The sequence below is a fragment of the Mugil cephalus genome, chromosome 20 (genome assembly GCF_022458985.1).
Source record: "Mugil cephalus isolate CIBA_MC_2020 chromosome 20, CIBA_Mcephalus_1.1, whole genome shotgun sequence".
Taxonomy (NCBI): domain Eukaryota; kingdom Metazoa; phylum Chordata; class Actinopteri; order Mugiliformes; family Mugilidae; genus Mugil; species Mugil cephalus.
In genome coordinates, this window is record NC_061789.1 from 10,666,511 (window position 1) to 10,690,348 (window position 23,838).

Below are 23,838 nucleotides of genomic sequence, written 5' to 3' on the forward strand. Positions count from 1 at the left end.
TTAAACTGAGGGAACAGATTCTGATGGTGAAGTTTCTAGCTACCACACGTGTTCCCCCTGTTATAAGGTACATATTTACACTGAGGGAACGGACTGTGATAGTGAAGTTCTCAACTGTCACAGTGTCCTCTCTGTCATACGATACAGATTTAAACTAAGTGCTATATAAATAAAGCTGAGTTGAGTAACAATTTTGGACTTTGTGGTTCTCCTTACAATCTCCGTGTTACGAGCAAAGCCTCACGTGAGCGAGCGTCGCTACGAACGCGCGTTCACAGCGCTACTTTTGGCGAGGAGGGGGGGGGGCAACACCGGTGCTGAGGCAGGAGGCTGGAGGCAGGAGGCAGGAGGCAGGAGGGACCGGTCTCTGCAGCATCTCCCCGGTAAGACGCTCCACAGTTTCTGAGCAATTTCCGTCCGCATTTTAAAAACGTGCTTGGAGGTGTAGCGCCAATGCGGCAGAAACGCGCCCGGAGCCGCGGCGACACGCGAATATTAATAGCCACATTTTTATACACGGGACCGGGGGTATTCGTCATACCTCGTGATTCGCCGTTTCTGATGCGTTTAGCTCACGCGATGCCATCCCGCCTGCGCGTCGTGACATGTAAATAAATGTGCGGTACGGGGCAGACTGAGAGATGTAAACGCTGGTGAGTTATGTGGAGTGACGTGTTTGCTGTCTCAGTCTTTTAAAATAGTCTTTTAAATTTATTAGTTATTTATTAAATTAAATTAAATTAAATTCAATTAAATTAAATTAAATAGAGGTGATAGAAAGTTGAAAAACTTTCTCATGTCATGGTGATTACACTTAACATTTTTCTTTTAATTATTATTATTTAACTATTTCACTTCTTAACACCCACATGGATTTTTAAATACCCCTTTAAAACTCGATATACCATCACTATTTAAGTATTAAATCCCTATTCATTCTGAGTACTATACACCGATCGGCCACAACATTAAAACCACTGACAGGAGAAGCAAATAACGTTGGCTATCTTCATGACCTAACTTCATGTACCACTCACCTAGACCAGACCAGACACATCCACCCACACCATAGCAATGACACTCCTTGATGACAGCAGCCGCCCCCAGCAGGGTGCAGCCTGACACAGGCGAGCTCATAAAAACAGTTTAGGAACAACTCAGAAAAACAGCACAAGGTGTTGACCCGGCGTCCAAATTCATCAAATCCCAAACTGATCAAGTGTCTGTGGGATCCCCTGGGACGAGCTTGATCCACAGACGTCCATTAACGGCTAACGTTATGTTACCAAACACCACAGGACATCTTCAGAAGGCCGTTCTCTGATGAGTCACGACTGTTTTGGAGGCGCAAGGGAGACATACACGATATTAGGAGGGTGGTCATAATGTTAAGCCTGATCTGTGTCTTATTTATAGTACATTAGTCTTTTTGTGTAACATCTACTGGTAATAGAACTTGACTTTAAGAGCGTAATTTGTCTTCCTTTTTGGATGTGTTACTTATACCCGAGGGCAAATGACCACTCAGAACCTAAAGTTTCATCTGCTGATTTCGTTAATGCGACGAGTGGCGGCCCCAAATTCCAGCTGTGACGTTTTTTAATTGTAAAAATTGACACTGGAGGAGGACATTTTAAGACTTCAGGTCCCAGGCTGTCTGCTGTAAAGGAAACCAGAGACCTGAGTTGTTTGCTGAAGCAGCGTAAATCCGACAAGATTCTAGCACAGACTGTGTCCTTACTACTGTATCTGCTTTATCAAGGAGACTCAGGGCTTTCTCTAATAAAACAATCACAGTCCAGCCAATATTCCCAGCTGTGTAATAATGCAGCATACTGCCTCTGGGACTCAGGACCACGGTTGTTGTTTCTTTTTTTTTTTTTTAGGCTGGTCACGTCACATTCCCGTCAGCAAGAAGCTTGAAATTATCATGTTACCCGGAGACACTGGATTGCTGGCTCTTTGGCCGGGACCCAATCTGCACTTCTACCAAACAACTCTTTTCTACGCCTTCCTCGAGAGACTGTAAATTAGTCGGAGCCGTTAGTTGTTTCTTCACTATCCAAACAGCAGCTGAGCATTTTTATTGCTTTGATTTGTAGAAATCCTACGAAAGAGGCGTCTCCAGGAGAAGGAGAAAACACGACGCATGATTTGGACTAATTTACAGTGTGCACATGAACCTGTGTGTGGTTGTGTGGTAGAAATCATATCTGACCTATGAATCACGAGGGGGCATTAACTGAGCCCATTACAAACCATAATAGGATACAGTATAGCAGTAAATCTCACTTGTTGTTGTAGTCACTGTTAGCTGGTGAATACTAAACGACTGGGGGGGCATGAGAGAGAAAAAGCAGTGCAGGTTCAACCCACTGCTGATGGTGTTCATATAAGATTATATCTGCATATTTTAGTGAGCTGACTTCAGTTCTGTTCACTTTACTTGAGTCAGTAGCAGCCCACTGTTTGACCTTAAAGAGCCCTTAGTTTGTCGTGTATGTTTAGGATCAATTTCGCAGGACAATGACACAGGAAATGAGGACGTAAACGCCATCAAACACTGTTGAAGCTGACTGTCAGGCTACTTTAAAATCCAATAAGCCATATATAACCAAAACACACTGTAGGTCAGGCCGGGAGCTTTACATGCAATGGTGCAAAACAACAACAAATTAGTTCATAAATGACCCAAAGATATCATATCAAGTAAATATCTGACTTATCTCATTCATCTTCAGTCATTCCTCTTACTCTTCCTTCAAGTATTCATCTTAGACGGTGCAGTGACACCACTCGGTGGCCAGAGGTTTTACCGACGTTTTAGCTAATTAGCCGTTTAGCCGTTTTGCTAATAAGATATAACAAGAAAGGTCAAAGTGTAGTCTAATAAGACCCAAGTTTGTGCGTTCAACTCCTTTTACGGGGTTTTTGTTCTTAAACTTTATTTTGAAATGACTTTTTTAACAAATAGGCTTACGCTAAGCTTACGATAGCCACATTTTCTAACTTGCTACCAATGTGGTTTGCTAGGAAAATGAGAAAATTGATGGCTAGGAATGAGGTTAAGTCAAGGACTAGTTCTTTCAGTAATTACTAAGAATTTCAGCTGTGAATGTGACACACTACTCATTAAATTACCTTCTGTGAGGATTGATAGCTAGTTTTTCAGTGTAGGCGCACTGGGGCAACCTCAGCAGATAGTCGGATCTCAGAATGTTCTTTATATCTGAAGTAATGACACGCATTTTAACCATTATGCAGAGAAATAAAAACGTTGTTCTTTGCAGTGCTTTATTGTTTGATTTTCATTTTAGATCTTGCTGGAAGTTGGTCCAAAAAGTGCACTAACATTGTTTGAGGCCAGAGTCGCTGGTACACATCATGTGTGAGGGTGGCGATTTGTGAACGGAGCCCATCAAAACCTTTGTGAGTCTTGCTGTCGCACTGATATAGATGTTTGTCTGTCTCTGCTGCATGGTGTAGTCCTTTTTTGCTTTCTTTATGTGGGGTCTGCTATTGTCAGAAATATTATATTCAACACATATGGGCTTGGAGAGTAGAACTGGAGTGTACTGTAGTCTCTTGTAAAAATAGGGATGGATGTTAAATCAGAGGACAGACTCATATTCCGAAACTGAATTAGATGCATTTACAGAGAGGCTCCAAATGTCAACTGTCTGTTGTCATTAATTTTCCAGCTTCTCCACTAAGGTACAACCATAAAGCAGCATGGGAGGAGTGGCGGTGGATGTGGGTGCAGAAGGGGTGAAGGCTCCAGATGGCGGTTGGGGCTGGGCGGTGTTGGCCGGCTGTTTTGTCATCACAGGCTTCTCGTACGCTTTTCCTAAAGCGGTCAGCGTCTTTTTCAAAGAGCTGATCAGGGAGTTTGGCGTCGGATACAGCGACACTGCCTGGATCTCTTCCATACTGCTGGCCATGCTTTATGGCACAGGTATGCTACTGTTTCTAATCATCATTCACATATCACCAAAAGCTCTGAAACTATGCCATATTTTAGTTTGAAATCACCCAGCTTGACTACGTTGCTCTTTCTCCAGGTCCTCTGTGCAGCGTACTGGTGAACCGCTTCGGCTGCCGACCGGTGATGATGGTGGGTGGTCTCTTTGCGTCTCTGGGAATGGTTCTAGCCTCATTCTCCACCAGCATCATCCACATCTACCTCTCCACTGGAGTCATTACAGGTGAGTAATACACCTACACACCTACATGCTTTATAATGGCTACTCTTTTTCGGTTTGGTAAGACATTAGCACATGTTAGCTGCTGAGTTCACTCTGATTACTCGCGGTTATGTTGCAGTAATACACCAATAGAAATGCCTGTTAGATGGTTGAAGAAAATCTAAATCCTCTCTCCCCAAACATTTCCACTTGTCAAATAAGCAGCGTTCTTCTGGTGATTTCTGCAGCTTTTCAAACAACAATCTGGCATTCACACCAACTTTATGCATCCATTGGCGGGTGGTGAGGAGGTGACAAAGTGACAATCTGACTGAAAGTGTCTGGCATTAAATCCACATTTAAACAATTAACACATTGGACACTTTAGTTTGTGGCCAGCTTTCATCTCGCCATCTGCACAGACGTACATTTGTTTATGGGTTTTATGGTGAGGGTTAGATCCCCAAATATCTGATTCACTCTTTGGACAAGAGGTCCTCATGGACTCACACCCACCTCATGACCTCATGGGCCTTCTGAGGGTGTCTGATAAAAGTTAGTCCTGTGGGCTGAGGGGACGGGCCTCTTTCATCCCTCAGATACTTGATAAGTTTGGGATCTAGTAAATTTGGAGGCCAGGTCAACATCTTTTGGTGTTAATCAGCGGTCAGTGGTTTTAATGTTGTGGCTCTTTGGTGTAAAATGTTCTTTCCTGTTTTTCCCAGGTTTGGGGCTGGCCCTGAACTTCCAGCCGTCTCTAATTATGCTGAACCGCTACTTCAGTGAGAAGCGTCCTCTGGCCAATGGCCTTTCAGCGGCAGGGAGTCCTGTGGCCCTTTGTTGCCTCTCCCCACTGGGCCAGGCCCTTCAGTACAAGTATGGATGGAGGGGGGGCTTTCTCATCTTAGGGGGCCTTCTGCTTAACTGCTGTGTCTGCGGGGCCCTTATGAAGCCTCTGGTTGGCCCCAAGTCCCTTAAGGCCAAGGACCCGGAGCAGGACAATGACAAGGAAACAGAGAGCATAGAGAAGAAGAAGCCCAAGGCCAAACTGCTCGACTTCTCCGTCTTCAAAGACCGCGGCTTTGTCATCTACACAGTGGCCGCTTCCATCATGGTCCTGGGGCTGTTTGTGCCTCCGGTGTTTGTCGTGAGCTATGCCAAGGAGCTGGGGAATGAGGACACCAAATCTGCGCTGCTTCTCACCATCCTGGGCTTCATTGACATGTTTGCGCGGCCCGTGTGTGGCGTGATTGCCGGACTGAAATGGGTTCGGCCTCGGTGCGTCTATCTCTTCAGCTTTGCTATGATCTTCAACGGAACGACCGATCTGGTCGGCTCGCAGGTGGGTAGGAGAGATTCAAAATGTTCAACACGTTGATGCAAAATCTAAACATGCCATTTTTGTCTTCCTTCATAAATGTTGTAATTATTCCTACAGGCCAAAGACTACCCGTCTCTGGTGGTCTTCTGTATCTTCTTTGGCATCTCCTATGGAATGGTGGGTGCGCTGCAGTTTGAGGTCCTCATGGCAATAGTTGGTACTGAGAAATTCTCCAGTGCCATTGGCCTGGTCCTGCTCATGGAGGCCATTGCTGTGCTGGTAGGGCCACCTGGTGCAGGTCAGTAAGAACAATACACGTGTCCAACCAAAGGACACTGTCTATTAGGGTCTTACTTCTATCCGATGTCTAAGAGTGCCCTGGATTGTGGCTTGCAGCTTTATGAGAACTGTGTATCTAAACGTCTGTGAAGGTTCTTAGTCATCCAAGTCAGGGTATATGTCTGAAACTGGTCTCAACCACTCTTCAAATCCACTTCTTTGGTGTTTTTGGACATTCAGTTCAATGCATCCTTAGGTTCTAACACACCTGGCACAATATACGTACAGTTTTGAAGCTAATAATGCTAGGTGTTGACCTCCCCCAAAGGTCATACTTAGGATTAAATCACGACAAAAAGCAGATCTACACTATATTTAGACGATGACTAGCTTAACCGTTGCACAACTTCTTCTTGCGGCGATCTGCTCTCAAGAGTATCAAAGCAGGGATTGTAACAGCAAAAGAAACCACATGGTTAAACAACTTGCCTCCCTTAAAAGGGTCTCCCTACTATGTCCCCTTACAGTAACTCACACACCTCCCAGACCTCAACACCTTGACAAACAAGCTAACTGGCTGATCCGTTTGAGGTGATTTCTGCCATTTACGTTTCCCTTTCTCATCTTTTTCCTTTCATTTCTTTCCTCTGCCTTAGGCCGGCTCCTTGATGCCACCAAGAACTACATGTACGTCTTCCTGCTGGCAGGAAGCGAGGTGGTCCTCTCAGCCGTGGTTCTGGCCACGTGCAACTTCCTGTTCATTAAGAAGAAGCCTGCAGCGCCAGCGGACAAACTTGAGAGCCTCGCGGTGACGGATGACACCAAGGCGGAGGCGTGCGGCAAACCTGCAGACCTGAGCGAGGAGGAGGAGAAGGGAGCCAGGGAGGTGCAGGAGAAGGAGATGATGATGAAGAAGGATGCGATGAAGGAGTCAAAAGAGGAGGAGACAGACAAAGAGGAAGCAGATGAGGTCAGACCGAAGAGTGTAACCGTGGACTCACAGGAAGTGGAAAGGTTCTTGAAAGAGCCGCAGCTAAATGGTGAAATGTCCAGCAGTCCTGAAACATGCCTGTGAGAAGGGTGGGATAATTAACCAGGCAGCTGTGTGAAGAAGTGTACTAATAAGTAACTGGTTTGATGGTAATGCTTTTCCCATAAATAAGTGTCTAATCCAGGTGTTTATGTACATGTACGCTGCCTCACTGGTGCCACTGCCATATGAAAAAGTTAGTAATATTTTATCACTAGATGTTTTTAAGTGTGGCTAATAATGCATAAAACAATAGAGGTAATCGGTTAGAGCACTGCCGTGTGAGTAAGGTTTTTTATCAAAAGTTAAAATGTCTGTGCTTTTGGATGTTGCCACCAGCAAATAATGTCGAGGGATAATTTTGACAATATTCTGTCTTCTTAGCCTCAAGAAATCACATGAAAAGGAGGGGCACAGCAATAAATCAAGTTCGTCCAAATTCAACAAAGATGGATTATTAGAGGTATTATTTCCCAAATGCTCTGTATAACACCAAATACAACAAATACATGCATCATTTCCATCTCTTATATTAATATTTGAGCTACAGTGCGCAGCCTTTTTAGGAAGTTACGAAAAAAAAAAGACATCTCTTAATGTTATCATTAAGAGAAGTACAGAATCATGTCAGGCTTATCCTTTGAAAAAAAACTAAAGACTGCTTTTTATGTCAGCTCGCTATAAAGAGTCAGAAAAAGCTCTGTTGTATGTGCAGAAACATCCCTTTTCTATTCAGGCTTAAAATGGTGAGTGTTTGCAGTGATTAACCTTGAAAAGGATCATAATCAAAGCAGGTGATGTCTTCCCACGTGATTTTTTGCAGCCACGTTTGAGACCGTAGTTTTAGTAAGAAGAGATTTATCAGAACTAAATAGTTGCTACAATCACGGCGTTGCTTGGATAAGAAGCAGCGCCCAAACACTGTCCACGCCATGTTGTTCTTTGTGGATTTTGACGTCTTAAAGTCAGAAGTGTGACGTTTTCAACTAAAGTCTGAAGTGATTTTGTTTGACAGTACACCGCAGTGCTGCATCACTCGACACGACTTTTAAAAGCACTGTGCCCTGATGTTGTCAAGCTTGTGTACACTGTGTGCGCTTGTCCCCAAAGAACACTATATTCACACTAAGAGGAGACATTGTGTCTTTTTTGAGGACCAAAGTGTGTGAGAAGAGAAATGATGTAGAGATTAAAAAAGTTTGATGAAAGCCCAGTTAGCTAGATATGACAAAATGTTTTTGCTTGATGTCTGCTTTGTATTGTCTGGACTGTGTCAGTAAAACAGAATATTAAAGGATTATTATTTTTTGTTATTTAATAACTTGGCTTGTTCTTACATCTGTACATCGAATCGTATTTACTAGCAATGTTAATATTAAGCTTCTTCACCTTGCGTATTTAAACTTATTTATGTTATCAGTTGCTCTAATGAACATGTGCAACTTTAAAAAGGTGTCCCCGAGGTCCCCTTCCGTTTTACTGTCCTTGGGCTCCTTTGTTTTGGTTTTACTCTTGTTTCAGTTCAGTCTTATGTTTTTCATTTCCCTTGTTTCCTGGAGCAACAGACAGCTACAAGAATGTGTGAATGTGAATATAATGGGTCGTTCATTCACCAACTAAACGACTAAAGAGGCTGACCTTTTTTAAGGAGCTGGTGGAGACCAAAAATAGAGCTAAAAGTCAGTAAATACTAATAATACTTCCCTGCAGGGGCCAAATCCAAGTCTAAATAAATTATAATCAGCTGATTCAGATTCCTACATGACTAAACTCACAACTTCCAGCATGGCCGCAAATGTGTGCACGGTTATTAGCCATAAAACAACACGAAATATAACACAGCAGCTGGGGGAGCGAGGGATCTGTAAGTATCCATGGCGATGAATAATTTTAGATAGATAGATAGATAGATAGATAGATAGATAGATAGATAGATAGATAGAGAGATAGAGAGATAGATGTGTGTAAGTTGTATAAAGTAATATACGACTCACCACTCGGTGGCGATAACGCTCCGCCTGGCTGAAGTTTCAGGAAGTAGAGAGTTTCCGCCCGGCGCTATTTCGCTGTTACACATAGTTGGAAAGTGCTGCGCCAGGAACACTCTCCAAATCTCACAACATTACAGGTAAAACAGCAAACTATCCACACATTTATGAACACGTAGAGGTGGTGAATGGCCGCAGCCGCCTGCGAGGCTGTGTCGGGAATATTATTGCGGTATTTTTTCAGTCAAACCCGCTGTGTAACTTACTGCTGAGGGGCATCATGTGCTACATGTCCACTGTAGCTACATGGTGGTTACAGCACAGCTAACTGTAACAAAGCCAGAAACTGTTGAAGGAGAGACGCTAAAAAAAAAGTTAGACGTACTAAAAGCACACACAAAAAATTAAACTGTCAACTTGGCTGTTGCTAAGGTTCACAACAGTGTGAGTGTGCACTGGACATAGTTATCAAAGTTTGTCACTCAGATACATCTAACTTTATACATGAAGAGATTTAAACAAAATATAATCAGTGGTATTTAATGGTTAAACGAGTTATCTGTAGAAAAAAGGCAAATGACGTTAGCTTAGACAGAAGTACCGGCTGCTAGTGTGAACTTAAATAGCAAGAAAGAGAGTTTATATTATTTTATCCTTTGTATATGAATGATATATGATATTTTGATTTAGGGTATCCATTGAAATACCTTAGAAGACTGTTTTACTTTTCTGAAATGTTTCAATTTTTTAATGAGTTTACTGTATATGGCTCCTTGTAAGTGGTAAACAAATGCAAACATGTATTCAGACAATTAGAGCATGGCCGATCGGATTCAGTCAAGATATGTTTTACCTGTCATGTCACCTTTTGTTTCATGTCTTCGCTCCGACAACTGTAATGTTTGTTCTCCCCCCAAGTGATGGCCAAGCTCCAGGGCTTTGAGTTCTGGAGCAAGACCCTGAAGGAGGCGCGCTTTGTGGTGGCCCCCATGGTGGATCAGAGCGAGCTGGCCTGGCGCCTGCTGAGCCGCCGACACGGCGCTCACCTCTGCTACACCCCCATGCTGCACGCCCAGGTGTTCGTCCGCGACGCCAACTACAGGAGAGAGAACCTCTACAATGAGGTCTGTGAGGAGGACAGGCCTCTCATCACGCAGGTGAGGGCAAAACCTTTTCCTCGTAAAGCCGTAATCTACCCTTAGGGTTAGGGTTAAAGGTTAGCATCTTCAACATGGAGAACTGTGTACAGGCAAAGCTGGAAGGAATCTGGTTTTAATAATGACACATTAATCTCCCCCAGAAACCTAACATTAATATATATTGTTCCTCGTGTAAATTAAAGTGCTCTGTTGCCTGTGTGTCAGTTTTGCGCCAATGATCCGGAGGTGTTCCTTCAGGCAGCTCTGCTGGCCCAGGACTACTGCGACGCCATCGACCTCAACCTGGGCTGTCCGCAGATGATAGCTAAGAGAGGTACACAAAAGGATCTTACGTAAATGAAACCCTGAATGCCAGAAATAACTCTCACAAACCAACAAAGCGGAAGGAGAACTGACGCGTTTTTGTCGTTTACTTCAAGGACACTACGGGGTTTTCCTGCAAGATGAATGGGAGCTGCTGGAGAAAATGGGTACGTCTCGGTAGATTGCTTTCTCTCCTTTTAGCGCGGTCGCGCCACTAAAGTTTCCCACCTTCATCTGTCAGTCAGGTTAGCCAACGAAAAGCTCTCGGTGCCAATCACGTGCAAGATCCGCGTGTTCAACGAGGTGGAAAAGACGGTCCGCTACGCCCAGATGCTGGAGAAAGCTGGGTGCCAGGTACGATCTCGGTGGCGATTCAGAAAGCGCTAGAAAACGAACGAGTTCCGCGTTTCTGAACGTGCGTCTGTTTCTCCAGCTGCTGACAGTTCACGGCAGAACCAAAGACCAGAAAGGGGCCATGACGGGCATCGCCAGCTGGGAGCACATCAAGGCAGTACGGTGAGAATCTTCACGCCCCTCAAACCTCAGTCGGATATTCTGCTAAAGCAACTATTATTTAAACCTATGTCTTTATTTTTTTATGGTGTAATTTCCCCACAGGAAGGCCGTAAATATTCCAGTGTTCGCTAACGGCAACATCCAGCACCTGAGTGATGTGGAGCGCTGCATTCAGGAAACAGGAGTGCAGGGAGTTATGAGCGCAGGTCAGTAACATCATTGTAGTTTTCGTGCGCTTGTTTCCAAACGCATCGGTGTTAATGGGAGACATCCATGTCCTAGAGGGGAACCTCCATAACCCAGCCCTGTTTGAGGGCCGCAGTCCACCAGTGTGGGAAATGGCCGAGGAGTATCTGGAGGTGGTGAAGCGCTATCCTCCCTGCACTCTGTCCTACGTGCGAGCCCACCTCTTCAAGCTCTGGCACCACACGTACGTGTCCCGAAAACAGCTTGATTTTCAAACGTTTGGTTGAGGTTATTTGTGACGTGGTGACGAAAACCTGTGTTCTGTGTCTAGGCTGCAGATCCACCAGGACCTGAGGGAGGAGTTGGCCAAGGTGAAGAACCTAGAGGGTTTGGCGGAAGTCAGCAAACAGCTGAGGCTGCGCTGCCAGGTACAAAACAGACAAATTGCATTTTAAAGTTATTCATTTTAAAGGTTTGCCCCTGCACCTGCTTTGAGATTCAATCACAATGTGAAACAGATCGTCTCCACGTGCAGCATCCGCACAAAAGCAGTGCAGATGCTTTTAAGGTACATATCGTGTTCTAATATCAGGTGGAAATTGGACTCCGAGTTATTCATCAACATGTATGTTTCATACCAATAGCTGGATGAAAAAGACTGTAACTTCCTGGCCTGTGGTCAGCACACACACGCACAGAGATGTAGGGTAAAGTTTGCTACGGTTTAGCTCGCTAATTTATTACGGCCAAGTCAGCAAACATGTTGACGTTTCGCCCTCGTGGCTCTGATGACGGTCGCTGGGCAGCGGCTGAGTAGCCACAGCTGTGTCTTCCTGGATCAAATTCATTGGATAAGCTGATCACACTGGTCGGACCATTTAGCAAGTTTCTAAGTGTTCTGTTTTGGTGGTTAACTTCCCCTCCAGGATGAGCAATTCTGAATATTTTTTTAGTAATCGTTTGGACTGAGAAAAAAAAAAAAAAAAAATCTCTTAAAAAATTATAATAAAAATAAAATTTGTGTTGAATTATACACTGTACTTATTTAAAAATTTTAGAATTCATCCACCGGTGGAGCTTATGACCTATACTGCAGCCAGTCACCAGGGGGAGCCCTACTTATTTTTGCTTCACTTTAGACCCATTCTTTAGAGGAGTAGACACATATTTATACTCTCTGCCTCAGACAGGTCCTTGAGGATGTATTACAGTGGTTGTCTCTGTGTTCCTACAGGAGGAGATAGCCAAAGGAAAGGTTGTAGATGAGAAAGAGAGTGGTCTTCCCTTCCCACACTGGATCTGCCAGCCGTACGTCAGACCGCCGTGAGTCCCTTCCTCTTCACTTTCCTACAGTCATCACACAGCAGTGTTACTCAGCAAAATAATCCAACATCAACATTACATTACAAGTCCCAAGAACTCGAATCCTGGGGAAAAATCCTCACAAGTAAGTCACCCTGTTGTGGACTAACCCTGGTTTACAGGCCAAAGGAGCCGGTCGCCAACGGTAACAGCCAGGGGTCGGAGGTGAAGAAGACGGTGTGTCAGAAGAGGGCGCTGGAGGACTCTGACGGGACGGCTGACTCTCTCTCGAAAAACAAGCAAAAGAAGAGATCCCGCAACCCCCACAAGAACTTCTGTCCCGAGCAGAAACGTGAGTTAAACCCGGTACAGCTGTCAAATAAATAAGTAAAACCAGAAATCTGACGGCGTGTCCTCCTTCTCTCCTTCTGCTACAGCCAAGTACATCAAATGTGAACAGTGCGGCAACCCGAAGGTAAGTAGTCAGTTACGTGTTCATCAGAGGATCAGAAATATGGACGAATGCGCTTTTTATTGCGCTTGTTTGATATTTGTTTTCTTTTGTCCTGCAGGGAAATAAATGCGTCTTCAACTTGTGTCGAGGCTGCTGCAAGAAGAAAGCTTTTAAAGAGGTGGCGGACTGTCCAAGTCAGTACACGCGCTCATGATGCGTCTGATTTCTTGTGTCATCTTTATATATGAATCCAAGAAACAGTTCAATAATTTCCTCCACTGCAAGTTTACGTTTGAGGCAAATACACCGATCAGCCACAACATTACGACCACTGACAGGAGAAGTGAATAACATCGACCATCTTGTGATAATACAATGTTTTGCTGGGGAACCGTTGGACCTGGCATTCATTCGTGTGACATGTAGCACCCACCTAGACCAGACCAGGCACCCCCCACCCCATAGCAGTGACTGCAGCCTGACGCAGACACACACAAAAAATGGTTTAGGAAGAACTCAAAAAACACGTAAAAACATCACAAGGTGCTGACCTGGCCACAAAATTCACTAGATCCCAAATTCCTCATCCACATCATTTAAAAATACCACAATGGGTTTCAAGAGAAGCGCACGCTCAAGGGTTGAAAGAAACTGATCGGTAATAAAAAACTGTGTCTTTCGTGCAATTGACAGGTCACGGGCTAAAGTTCAAGACCAAGGCAGAGAAACGGAAAGCGGAGGAGGACGAGCAGAAGGGCGACGGGCAGACGGAGAGAAGCGGCGGCTCTCCCCAGCCTCCTCCAGATCCAAGTTCGGAGCTGCAGGAGCCGCCCAAGGCTCAGCTGGTGCTATGAGCAGGACTGTGGCTGTCTCTGCACGCACCAACCTCTTAATCACGCCCTGAGTCGCCACGCGTCGAGTCGAGTTGAGTCGACCGGGTACAACCGCTGCTGACATGACACCCGGGAGAATTTTTTTGTCGTACAATAAAAGTAGGCTCACACAATATTCCAGCCGCGTTGTGTGAACCTACTCTGATTTATTCACCTGGTGGTGGAGACTTGAAGGACAGACTGTTGTGCGTATTGGACGATAGAAAGTTGCGATCGGAAGCTGCTATGAAAGATTAGTGATTAGTCGGGACATAAGTGTAGGCACAGCTGCTAAGTAACCTCGCTGTCTTCAGGGAGAGACTGATGGTGTATTGAGTGACAGATCAAAACTATAAAAGCGGATTTTTTAGATGGTTGATGTGGACTTCTTGGACAATAAGTAGCTGCGACTGGACTCATGAAAAATGGAAAAATAGTTCTCATCTGGGATTTTTATCTCAGATGCTGTTTTGGGTAGAGCTGTTACCGAGTCGGCAAATGGAAAATATTCAGCAACTGAACGAAGTCATACCTGGAAACGATGGCTGCGGTCGACTTTGGGGGAGGTGGCTTGCTGTCATGGCTTACTGGGGCAGTTAAAGAAACATAGCAATTTTTAAGGAAACGCATCTAATTTTCACTCTTTCTTGGTATCATGGGTCAAAATTCCTACTGGTAAAAAAAAAGCTCCATTGTTCCTCACAGATTTGAATCCTTTTAAGGTCATGGTGTTAAGATTAGATATAAGATGCTATTTATTTTGGGGGAAAGGTTTGCCTGTACTGCATTGACTCACTGTGTGTAAGTATGTATGTGCCTTTTAATGATCAGTACCACTGCCTATCCATATATGGACTTGAGCACATGAGAGGGCAAAAAGGGAAAGAGAGCGCTGCTCCATCTGCTGTTGACTAAGTGCATATACAGTCCAAAAGATAAAGGTAATACCCGCCTGTGTAACTTATAGGAACACTATGACATTGAAGGAAAAGGTGTCTTTTTTGTCATTGTATTATCTCGTTAGAAGCTCCATAATATGTAAAATATTTTTTTAAAGTCCCCATGAAATCATTAAGTGTTTATAGGTCACATGTCTTGATCTGGTGCATCAGTTAAATGATTTTAATGGTGTTTTAGAGACCATCAAACTCCTGGAAAAGGAGGAAGAAAATGTGATGACTCATCCTGCATTTGTGGGTGTGCACTCATTTTGCATCCAATGAAATCCCTTCTTGAGTTTTGACGTCTAATGTGTCTCTGAGGGGCGTGGCCTCTTTTCCTCTTAGCTCAATTTTTACAAGACGCATGTTTCGTTGGGACTTTAAACTCATAAATAAAGGCATAATTATGAAAAAAGTGTCAATTGGGCTCTTTGATGACTAGCTAGCCAAAAAGACAAGATAGCTTTAACAATATTGATGAATGCTAGCATTCATCAATATTGTGCTAAGCTAGCATCACAATGTTCAGTTTCTCTAGTGAAGTTTGTTTTTTAAAGATTCTCATCTAAAAGTTGCCCAAATTCTCAAAGTAATCAATCTTTTTTTTTTTTTATTAACAAATTTTGGTCAATACGATATTTTAACTCAACCCCAGACGACTATTTGTGGCTTTAAATGTCACACCTTGTTGGATTTTCCCTGGTTTTACTGGTGACAACTACAATAAACATGAATATGCGTTTTGTTTTGTTTTTTAACCAAGGTGTTTTAACATTTATTTAAATGTCAGATTAGCAGCTCATGCAAGGTTTCTTTGTGGTGTTTCATAGCGAGCTGGGTCATCACTGCTAACAACATGCAAAATTAATATGTTTCTATGACAATAAAAATCAATATAAAAAACAACAAAAAAACAAGGCTGTTCATTTACAAATGTCACATGTTTACTCAGTTTTTTTGACCTTAATGAATTACATGCTATTCCATTGATCAACAGGTAAGTATAGGTATAATAGTATAATAGTAATATAATATAGTATAATAGGTAAATATTACGTAAAAAATACTTAGTATACTTTTTTCTAATCACTGGGCATCGTCATTTTTTGTGGCCAATAGAGCAATGCACTTGTTTAATTTTTCTGGACAGAAAATATTGAACTAAAGTTCACAAAATCTGTAATATATTCTTTGATTGAATATGTTGGATTAAAAGAATAATATCCAATGTGCCTTGGACATTAACAAGTTGAGAAAATTAATAACAAAGTGTCTTTTTAAAAAGGTTACTCCTAAATTACATCTGAACACATTATCCAATTGTTTTAGACTACACAATGGTGGAAAAAAAGTTTTTGGGCACCCCATGCGTTTGTGAAATATTGCATTAAGAATCACTCTTAGGTCCTAAAGCACAGTTTCTTTTGGTACATTCATAGACAAAATACTCAATAAATGCAAAAACAGCCATTAAAAACTTAAAATTAATTGGTTCCATAAAAAGAAATAAGACATTTTGAGTATTGGAGCATTCTGGTACCAGTGATGCACTAATGAAGGCTGTGCTTTTTATTAAAAGACACATTTTTCTGTTGCCGTGCTTCGTGTCTATATAAAGTCAGTACATTTGAAAGGTCTTTCTGAGACTAAAATGGCTGAAACAAGGAAACTAACACGGAAACACGCCTGAAGATACAGATTCTCAGCGAGGAAGGGTGCAGCTGCCGCCAGATCATCAAGAAGTGCAGATGCAGTCCCGAAACAGTTGAATACACTCTGCAGACGAACCAACAGCTTGCAAGACAAACTGAGATCTGGCGGTCCAACAGTTTCTTCAGCAAGAAATGACCACATCCTGAGCCGCATTTGTATGGTAAACCTCTGAATGACATCACAGGAGCTCCAACAGCAGTGGTCAAACCAAACTGGCGTCCAGCGATCCACCTGCACTGTATCTGGCCAACTTTTAGATCATGGATTAAGCTCCTTCAAGGCTATCAAGAAGGTCCTGATCAATGAGAGACAGAGGTTAGCTCGGCGTTGTTGGGCCCAAACACACATGAACTGAACAGTCAGGAAGTGGAAGAAAATTCTGTGGTCAGATGAGTGCAGTTTCCAGCTTTATCTTCCTGCTGCTAATGTGAGGGTACGCAGAAGACCAGGCGAAGCATTATCTCCAGCATGTACACTACCTACTGTCAAACATGGTGGAGGCGGTATCATGGTTTGGGGATGCATGAGTGGTGCTGCATCTCACTGTCTGTGATGGCACATTGAACTCTGTGACCAAATATTGTGCCATTCTCCAAACCCACATGCTCCCTTCTGCACGTGCTCTGTTCTGTCGAGGTCCAAACTGGATGTTTCAACAAGATAATTTCCATGCCACACATCCAGGACCAGTAGAACTTGGCTGCAGGAGCACAGTATCCAGGTCTTAGAGTGGCCAGCTCAATCCTCGGACATGAGCCCCACTGGAAATCTGTGATTATCAGAAGGCCTGTTTTAAAGCACAAACCAAACAATTTATAAGAATTAAAAGTAGTAACACAAAAAGAACAGGACAAGATTAGCCCTCAACAAAACAAATGGAGTTCTCATTATCCGATTGAGACACCCAGATAATGCAATTGAAATTCGATTTTCTCTGGCATGTATACAGTGAATTAAAGTTTTCAATCGGATAATGCGTGTGCGTATGCGCCACCATCACTGCGCTGGCATGTGACCCCGGAACAAAAGCCAGTTGTAGAAGAAGAAGAAAATTAACAGAGCCGCTAGAAGAACCGTCTGAGGGATAGCGCGCATCTTACCTGCACCAGGAGTAGCTCAAACATTACGTACGAGATTTAAAAATGCACCATTGCCCCTATGGTTGTTGTTTAAATGCCGTCTGCCGCATGAACGACTCGTTTATTATATGATGCAATACGTCAACTGGAAAGCAAGCTGTTTTAACGTGGTATTATCTTGCTGAAAAGACACGTATCGATTTTCTTGCGCGCAGTAAACTGGGACTAGGACTGTAGTCAGAAAGTCAAAGATTGAGCATATCTCGATTAAGCTGTGCATGTAAACGCACTGAGTGTAAAATGCAGTTTTGAACACACTCTCTGTTATTTTGTTGACTTTGATACCTATAATGTTGAGAACTGACATATTGAAGAATTTAATTTTGTTAGTTTTTCTTGTAAACAGCAAACCGAATAAATATAATTTGTATTTGTCTGTGTCCGTCTAATGCAGCCACAGCTTTTGAAACACACACACACACATATACACACAAAAAAATCAAGATAATATTTGAGAATGTATAAAATGGTAATGGCGTCCGGCTAATCTTTTTTCCTACCACTGTTTGTTGAAAAACTGATATAGATCTGACATATAAATAGACTGATGGACACACTTCCTTATCAGCATTATAAATAAACTGACCCTGATTAGAAGCGAGAGAACTGATAAAAATCTGACCAAGCGTCGATAGTCGACCTCAGCGTCAGGACACTTATCTTAACACAAAATGAAGCCTTTAAAAGTTTAACTTGTGATGAGTCACTTCATTACCGACATGTTGATTGCACTGATGCTTCAAGCTTTTTTCTGTATTGCTCAAGTGCTGTTCCCGTAAGCAGAAGCATTGTTTGACTACTAGTATAATATTTCCCATATACACAAATAAAGACAAACTATTATTAGCTGTACCCTTCCCGAGTCTCCTGCAAATCTTGTGCAAAGAGGGAAGTTGTTGAGTAGTGGTTAGAGCGGTCCCTGGTTCTCCTCATGAGAAAACATCAAACCCCCCAAATGGCTCCTCAATGGCGGTGGTCTAATCAAAGTTGTAGCGCATCTAGAGAAAATAGCCATTGCTCTAATTGTGCTTTCAACCAAATTCAGTGTCACATTTGCATCTATGCCAGAGTTAGGTTGAAATGCACTCACAACCTTAAAACATATTAGCCTTTTTATTGATATTGTAACAGTAAGTCAAAACAAGTGTCTAGTTTGTCTTTCCTGGACCATTGGGGAACCACAGAAGAGGCCACTGCTAATGTAGACATAAAGGATTCTCTTTAAGCTATAGGTCTTCAACAGGGGGTCTGCAACCCCTAAGGGGTCTTTGGAAGTACTGCAGGGAGGGCTGCAAAATTTTTGGTTGATTAGACATTTTTAATTTTTGTTTTTAATTCCCCCCACAATTTTGCTCAATTTCTTTGAATACACATGAAGAATCCAAGATATTTTAGTATGCTAGTATTCAGCTATATTTAAAGTTAATGACAAAAAAAAAAAGCCAATTGTCCAAGATTTCCCACTTAGAAAGATGAGAGGCCTGTAATTTTCATCGTAGGTACACTTCAACTATGAGAGACAGAATGGCGGGGAGAGAATCCAGGAAATCACATTGTAGGATTTTTAATGAATTTATTTGCAACTTATGGTGGAAAACAACTATTTGGTCAATAACAAAAGTTCATCTCAGTACTTTGTTATATACCCTTCATTGGCAATGACAGAGGTCCAATGTTTTCTGTAAGTCTTCACAAGGTTTTCACACACTGTTGCTGGCATTTTGGCCCATTTCTCCATGCAGATGTCCTCTAGAGCAGTGATGTTTTGGGGCTGTCGTTGGGCAACCCGGACTTTCAACTCCCTCCAAAGATTTTCTATGGGGTTGAGATCTGGAGACTGGCTAGGCCCCTCCAGGACCTTGAAATGCTTCCTACGAAACCACTCCTTCGTTTGCCCGGGCAGTGTGTTTGGGATCATTGTCATGCTGAAAGACCCAGCCACGTTTCATCTTCAACACCGTTGCTGATGGGAGGAGGACGAAAATTTCACGATACATGGCCCCATTCATTCTTTCCTTTACACGGATCAGTCGTCCTGGTCCCTTTGCAGAAAAACAGCCCCAAAGCATGATGTTTCCACCCCCATGCTTCACAGTAGGCATGGTGTTCTTTGGATGCAACTCAGCATTCTTTCTCTTCCAAACACGACAAGTCGAGTTTTTACCAAAACGTTCCATTTTGGTTTCACATGACATTCTCCCAGTCCTCTTCTGGATCATCCAGATGCTCACTAGCAAACTTCAGACGGTCCTGGACATGGCTTAAGCAGGGGGACACGGCTTAAGCAGGGGGACACGTCTAGCACTTCAGGATATGAGTCTCTGGTGGCGTAGTGTGTTACTGATGGTAGCCTTCGTTACTTTGGTCCCAGTCTCTGCAGGTCATTCACTAGGTCCCTACGTGTGGTTCTGGGATTTTTGCTCACTGTTCTTTTGATCATTTTGACCCCATGGGGCGAGATCTTGCGTGGAGCCCCAGATCGAGGGAGAGTATCAGTCGTCTTGTATGTATTCCATTTACTAATAATTGTTCCCACAGTTGATGTCTTCACACCAAGCTGCTTACCTATTGCAGATTCAGTCTTCCCAGCCAGGTGCATGTCTACAATTTTGTTTCTGGTGTCCTTTAACAGCTCTTTGGTCTTGGCCGTAGTAGAGTTTGAGGACTGTTTGAGGTTGTGGGCAGGTGTCTTTTATACTGATAACGAGTTCAAACAGGTGCCATTAATACAGGTAACGAGTGGAGGTTGGAGGAGCCTCTTAAAGAAGAAGTTACAGGTCTGTGACAGCCAGAAATCTTGCTTGTTTGTAGGTGACCAAATACTTATTACTTATTTTACTAAGGAATTTACCAATTAATTCATTAAAAATCCTACAATGTGATTTCCTGGATTCTTTCCCCCCATACTGTCTCTCACAGTTGAAGTGTACCTATGATGAAAATTACAGGCCTCTCTCATCTTTTTAAGTGGGAGAACTTGCACAATTGGTGGCTGACTAAATACTTTAGTCAGCCACTAATATATATATATGTATATATATATACATGTATATATGACAATAATTGACAGATTGACAGTTTTAACTTTAAACATATGGTTTTGTCATTAGGGGAACTTGACTTGAGGCAGTCTGTAATATGCGGCGTACAGAAGCGATAGGAGCGGGGCTTCCTGTTTTTGAATTAAAAAAAAAAGAGATATTTGAACATATATTTAATACTAAATTAAAAATCTGCTAATATAACTAGCTAAATCCTTCACGTTGGCCCTTTAAAATCTTGATTTTCAATTAAAACTCATATGAAGTTTCTTGAAATGAAGGCGTATTTCACATACTTATGCTTTATTCACCTTGTTTGTCACTACTATAGGGAGGTTGCGCCGGGGTTACAGTAGTTTGCATTGTTTAATTCACATTTCAACTAGGTTTTGTATTTCTAATACGCAGTAAAACAGAGTTATATCACATTCGTGTCTATCCTGGAGCGTTTTCCTTGACTAATAATTGCATTCAGTAAAACAAAGGACGTGCAAAACTACAAAATACCACTCGTATCTTGACTTGTATTTGAATATCCTGTCTATATGAGCTAAGCTGTCATACATCTTCATGTTTTGCAACCTCTATTATTTAGCGAGGAGGTATATTTTTAATATTTTTGAAGCTCTTTTCTGTTCAAATAAGGTTATATATGTGGTTATATATTAAATTTAATATAAATAAATTGAAATTTAGGGCAGCACAGGAAGATCAATTGTGAAGTAAAATTACTAGTTCAACATTACTGTGTAATATGTAAAATCCCTGTATTTAACATCCTACTTAAGCACCTGTAATGTTGAATATCGTCCCCTGTGACTAACATACTGTATATGATACTGTAAACACACTGTTAATACTGACAAATCAACATGTGAGATGCATCCTGTTTGGGTTGACAATATGTAATGGATTTTTTTGTGAATGAGATATAACTAAGTGCTTTTCACATGGAGGAAGATGTTGCCTTAGAGGTGAGGTGTCTTTTTTTGTCTGTTTCTAGCATAAGACAAAGAAAAAAAAAATACACACAACACCAACTGTGATGCTTGAAAGCTTTAATGCAAAGAAAGTTACTCAGCAAACCAGAGTTTATAATCAGCATAAAACACTTACACCGATCAATCATAACATTATGACCACCTTCTCAATGTTGGATCAAGGAGTGTTGTTGCTATGGGCTAAATCTACACTAGTAAAGTGTCCCAGCAGAACATTATATTGTCACCAGATGGTCAATGTTGGTCACTTCTCCTGTCAGTGGTCATAATGTTATGCCTGATTGGTGTAGCTATGAAGAGGAAGGCAGGTTATCAGGTGAGTAGAATGAGCAGTTCGGAGCATCTGTTTGGAGGTTCAGACATCATCCGAGGCTTCATCAGGCAGGTTGATGTAATACTTGATGAAATCCAGATACTTGGACACCTGAGCGTAGGCGACAGGACGGCCTCCACCACTGCAACTACCAGGACCCCCGTAACTCATGACTCCGACCAGGGTAGGGCCTGTGGGTCCACGACAGACCAGCGGGCCACCATAGTCCCCCTGAAGAAGTGAAAACAGAACAGTCATGTCTTTCAACCCTGGATTTGTTCCCAAATGTCTTTTACCTGATGAACAGATCAATACAATCATCCACAGGCGTTGCCAATGACAACGACACTTCTCAAAACTTCAGTCAGAGAAGTCATTTTGGATGTTTTTGTGCCTAAAGCCACTCAAAATAGTTGATAATCATGTTTTATTTCGTAAAATATTAAACTACAACAAAACTACAACTATAAATCTCAAGTAAGTAGTAACTGAACAAAATCCAACCAGTACTTCTGAGATGTAACCTCAAGTCAGAATGAATGTACGAAATGTACTCTTTACTTTATGGAAGTGAACTGTGAACTCACATCACATGCGCCTTTGTTTCCAGATGGCTCGGCACACAGCACGGGCATCAGGTGAGAATACTCATCCGCACAGTGCTTGTTCGATATGATGGAAACCTTCAGCTGCTGAAGGGTTTCCGGGTCTGGGAGGGGAACTGCATGAGCAGAAGAGAATAAAGATATATATCAACCACTAACAGATTTATTATCAGTGTTGTAAGGATTTCAGAGCAGGTTTTGACATTTTTCAATACACGTGTGGGCATTTTCTAGGCCGCTTTAAGTGCTGGACATACCACCATTCCCGATCTCGCCCCAGCCGGTGATCCAACAATCAGACGATCGATCAATGGGGCCATCGTTCGCAGGCAATCTAATCGGAGTAATGTTGTCTGAGTATTCCACCCTTTTAGTCAGCTTGAGCAGGACAATGTCGTGTTTGTAGCCGTTGCCTGTGTTGACATATCGTTGATCAGGGGGGTAGACGGGATAGACCAGGTTACGGAAACGCTCAGCCCCTTTTTTCAGCTGGTAGGAGCCGATCCAAACCCCCGTTCGCCTCATGTCTGGCTTAGGGTCCCTGCCAACAAAAAACAACACACATGTAAGTTTAGAATAGGTAGAAAGATGCCAAATAAAAACAAGACCATACACACTGGAGCATTTAGCAACTTTAAGAAACAGACACTGGTGGAGACCAAACATGGAGCTAAAAGTAGGGTCGCATTTTATTATTTTTATTTATTTATTTATTTTATCAGACTAAATAAAAATGCTGCTTGAATGAGTGAGGAAATGCCTTTCGAGAAAACCAGACAAGTTTGAAAATAAATGTTTTTGAACTGCCAAACATGACTGCCTTTTTTTTTTAGTAAAGTTTATTTTCCAAGTATTTTTTGTAGGATTATATTGACACCTTTTAATATCAAAGAAGGAAACTGCATAATCATGGAAACACACACTTACTTATCTAAGCAGTGTGCGGCGGTCACCACCCACTGGTGGTTGAGGAGGGCACCGCCACAGCGCCACCTTTTCGAGCCGTCAGCAGTTGTGATGTTGAGGTGAACCATCCACGGCGAGCTGTCCCTTTTAGCATCCTGCCCGCCAATGATGGAGCTCTTCACCTCAGCTCCCAGCACACCTAAAAATAAATTTAAAAAAGTTATCAAAATTAGATGTTTGGCTGGAGACATTTGACAAATTAAAAGCCACATTTGATTTTTGGGTCCCTCCTTCTCTAATTGTGAACAAACCAACCCGAGACTATGCATTTGTTTTTCTCACCTGCGGTGTAACAGAGCAGTACCAACGCAGTGAGCAGTTTGGTGAAAACCATGGCTGCGATGGAGCACAGTGTAGGAGCTGTGACTCTGCAGCCTGCGAGTGAACAGTGCAGCTTTATATACTCATCCAGGGAGATTATAATCTGGTCAGCACCTCTTCCTTCCCTCTCAAACCAGCCTTACATTTGTCATTGGTGACAACTACAGTAAACATGGATATGTGTGCGTTTTTTTTTTTTTTGT

At 42.6% G+C, this 23,838-nt stretch overlaps 3 protein-coding genes across 5 annotated transcripts; 2 read left to right on the forward strand and 1 right to left on the reverse strand.

Moving 5' to 3' along the window:
* The first annotated feature begins 326 nt into the window (after window positions 1-326).
* Window positions 327-8,132, forward strand: slc16a3a (solute carrier family 16 member 3a). 3 transcript variants are annotated; one of them, XM_047572890.1, is made up of 8 exons: window positions 327-383; window positions 1,887-2,025; window positions 3,318-3,429; window positions 3,702-3,955; window positions 4,062-4,205; window positions 4,910-5,526; window positions 5,623-5,803; window positions 6,441-8,132. In XM_047572890.1, the coding sequence occupies exons 4-8, from the start codon at window positions 3,733-3,735 to the stop codon at window positions 6,857-6,859; spliced, it is 1,584 nt and encodes a 527-aa protein (XP_047428846.1). In that variant the 5' UTR covers window positions 327-383; window positions 1,887-2,025; window positions 3,318-3,429; window positions 3,702-3,732; the 3' UTR covers window positions 6,860-8,132. The 3 variants fall into 3 exon arrangements, with proteins under 3 accessions (XP_047428846.1, XP_047428845.1, XP_047428847.1); XM_047572889.1 differs by lacking the exon at window positions 1,887-2,025; XM_047572891.1 differs by lacking the exon at window positions 1,887-2,025 and having other exon boundaries at window positions 3,715-3,955.
* A 694-nt stretch (window positions 8,133-8,826) lies between these two features.
* Window positions 8,827-15,294, forward strand: dus1l (dihydrouridine synthase 1-like (S. cerevisiae)). Its single transcript, XM_047572912.1, has 14 exons — window positions 8,827-8,944; window positions 9,720-9,959; window positions 10,167-10,275; window positions 10,382-10,432; window positions 10,507-10,619; window positions 10,699-10,781; window positions 10,884-10,987; window positions 11,064-11,211; window positions 11,299-11,395; window positions 12,202-12,290; window positions 12,452-12,621; window positions 12,707-12,744; window positions 12,842-12,917; window positions 13,417-15,294. Exons 2-14 carry the CDS (start codon window positions 9,723-9,725, stop codon window positions 13,575-13,577), a joined length of 1,476 nt encoding a protein of 491 aa, XP_047428868.1. The 5' UTR covers window positions 8,827-8,944; window positions 9,720-9,722; the 3' UTR covers window positions 13,578-15,294.
* Window positions 15,295-21,472: 6,178 nt separating this feature from the next.
* LOC124997932 (tryptase-2-like) lies at window positions 21,473-23,704 on the reverse strand. The gene is made up of 5 exons (XM_047571985.1): window positions 23,597-23,704; window positions 23,276-23,453; window positions 22,606-22,889; window positions 22,331-22,464; window positions 21,473-21,974 (listed from the first exon to the last, which is right to left on the reverse strand). The coding sequence occupies exons 1-5, from the start codon at window positions 23,646-23,648 to the stop codon at window positions 21,786-21,788; spliced, it is 837 nt and encodes a 278-aa protein (XP_047427941.1). The 5' UTR covers window positions 23,649-23,704; the 3' UTR covers window positions 21,473-21,785.
* Window positions 23,705-23,838: the final 134 nt, after the last annotated feature.

Excerpts from the sequence above, each read along its gene's own strand:
- dus1l (XM_047572912.1), top strand. The coding sequence starts at position 9,723 with ATGGCCAAGCTCCAGGGCTTTGAGTTCTGGAGCAAGACCCTGAAGGAG. Across the intron at positions 10,433-10,506 it reads GGAGCTGCTGGAGAAAATGG|TCAGGTTAGCCAACGAAAAG; the intron begins GTACGTCTCGGT and ends TTCATCTGTCAG. Across the intron at positions 12,918-13,416 it reads AGAGGTGGCGGACTGTCCAA|GTCACGGGCTAAAGTTCAAG; the intron begins GTCAGTACACGC and ends TGCAATTGACAG.
- LOC124997932 (XM_047571985.1), bottom strand. The coding sequence starts at position 23,648 with ATGGTTTTCACCAAACTGCTCACTGCGTTGGTACTGCTCTGTTACACC. Across the intron at positions 23,454-23,596 it reads ACTGCTCTGTTACACCGCAG|GTGTGCTGGGAGCTGAGGTG; the intron begins GTGAGAAAAACA and ends ATTTATTTTTAG. Across the intron at positions 21,975-22,330 it reads GAAACAAAGGCGCATGTGAT|GGGGACTATGGTGGCCCGCT; the intron begins GTGAGTTCACAG and ends TCACTTCTTCAG.
- slc16a3a (XM_047572890.1), top strand. The coding sequence starts at position 3,733 with ATGGGAGGAGTGGCGGTGGATGTGGGTGCAGAAGGGGTGAAGGCTCCA. Across the intron at positions 3,956-4,061 it reads GGCCATGCTTTATGGCACAG|GTCCTCTGTGCAGCGTACTG; the intron begins GTATGCTACTGT and ends CTCTTTCTCCAG. Across the intron at positions 4,206-4,909 it reads CTCCACTGGAGTCATTACAG|GTTTGGGGCTGGCCCTGAAC; the intron begins GTGAGTAATACA and ends TGTTTTTCCCAG.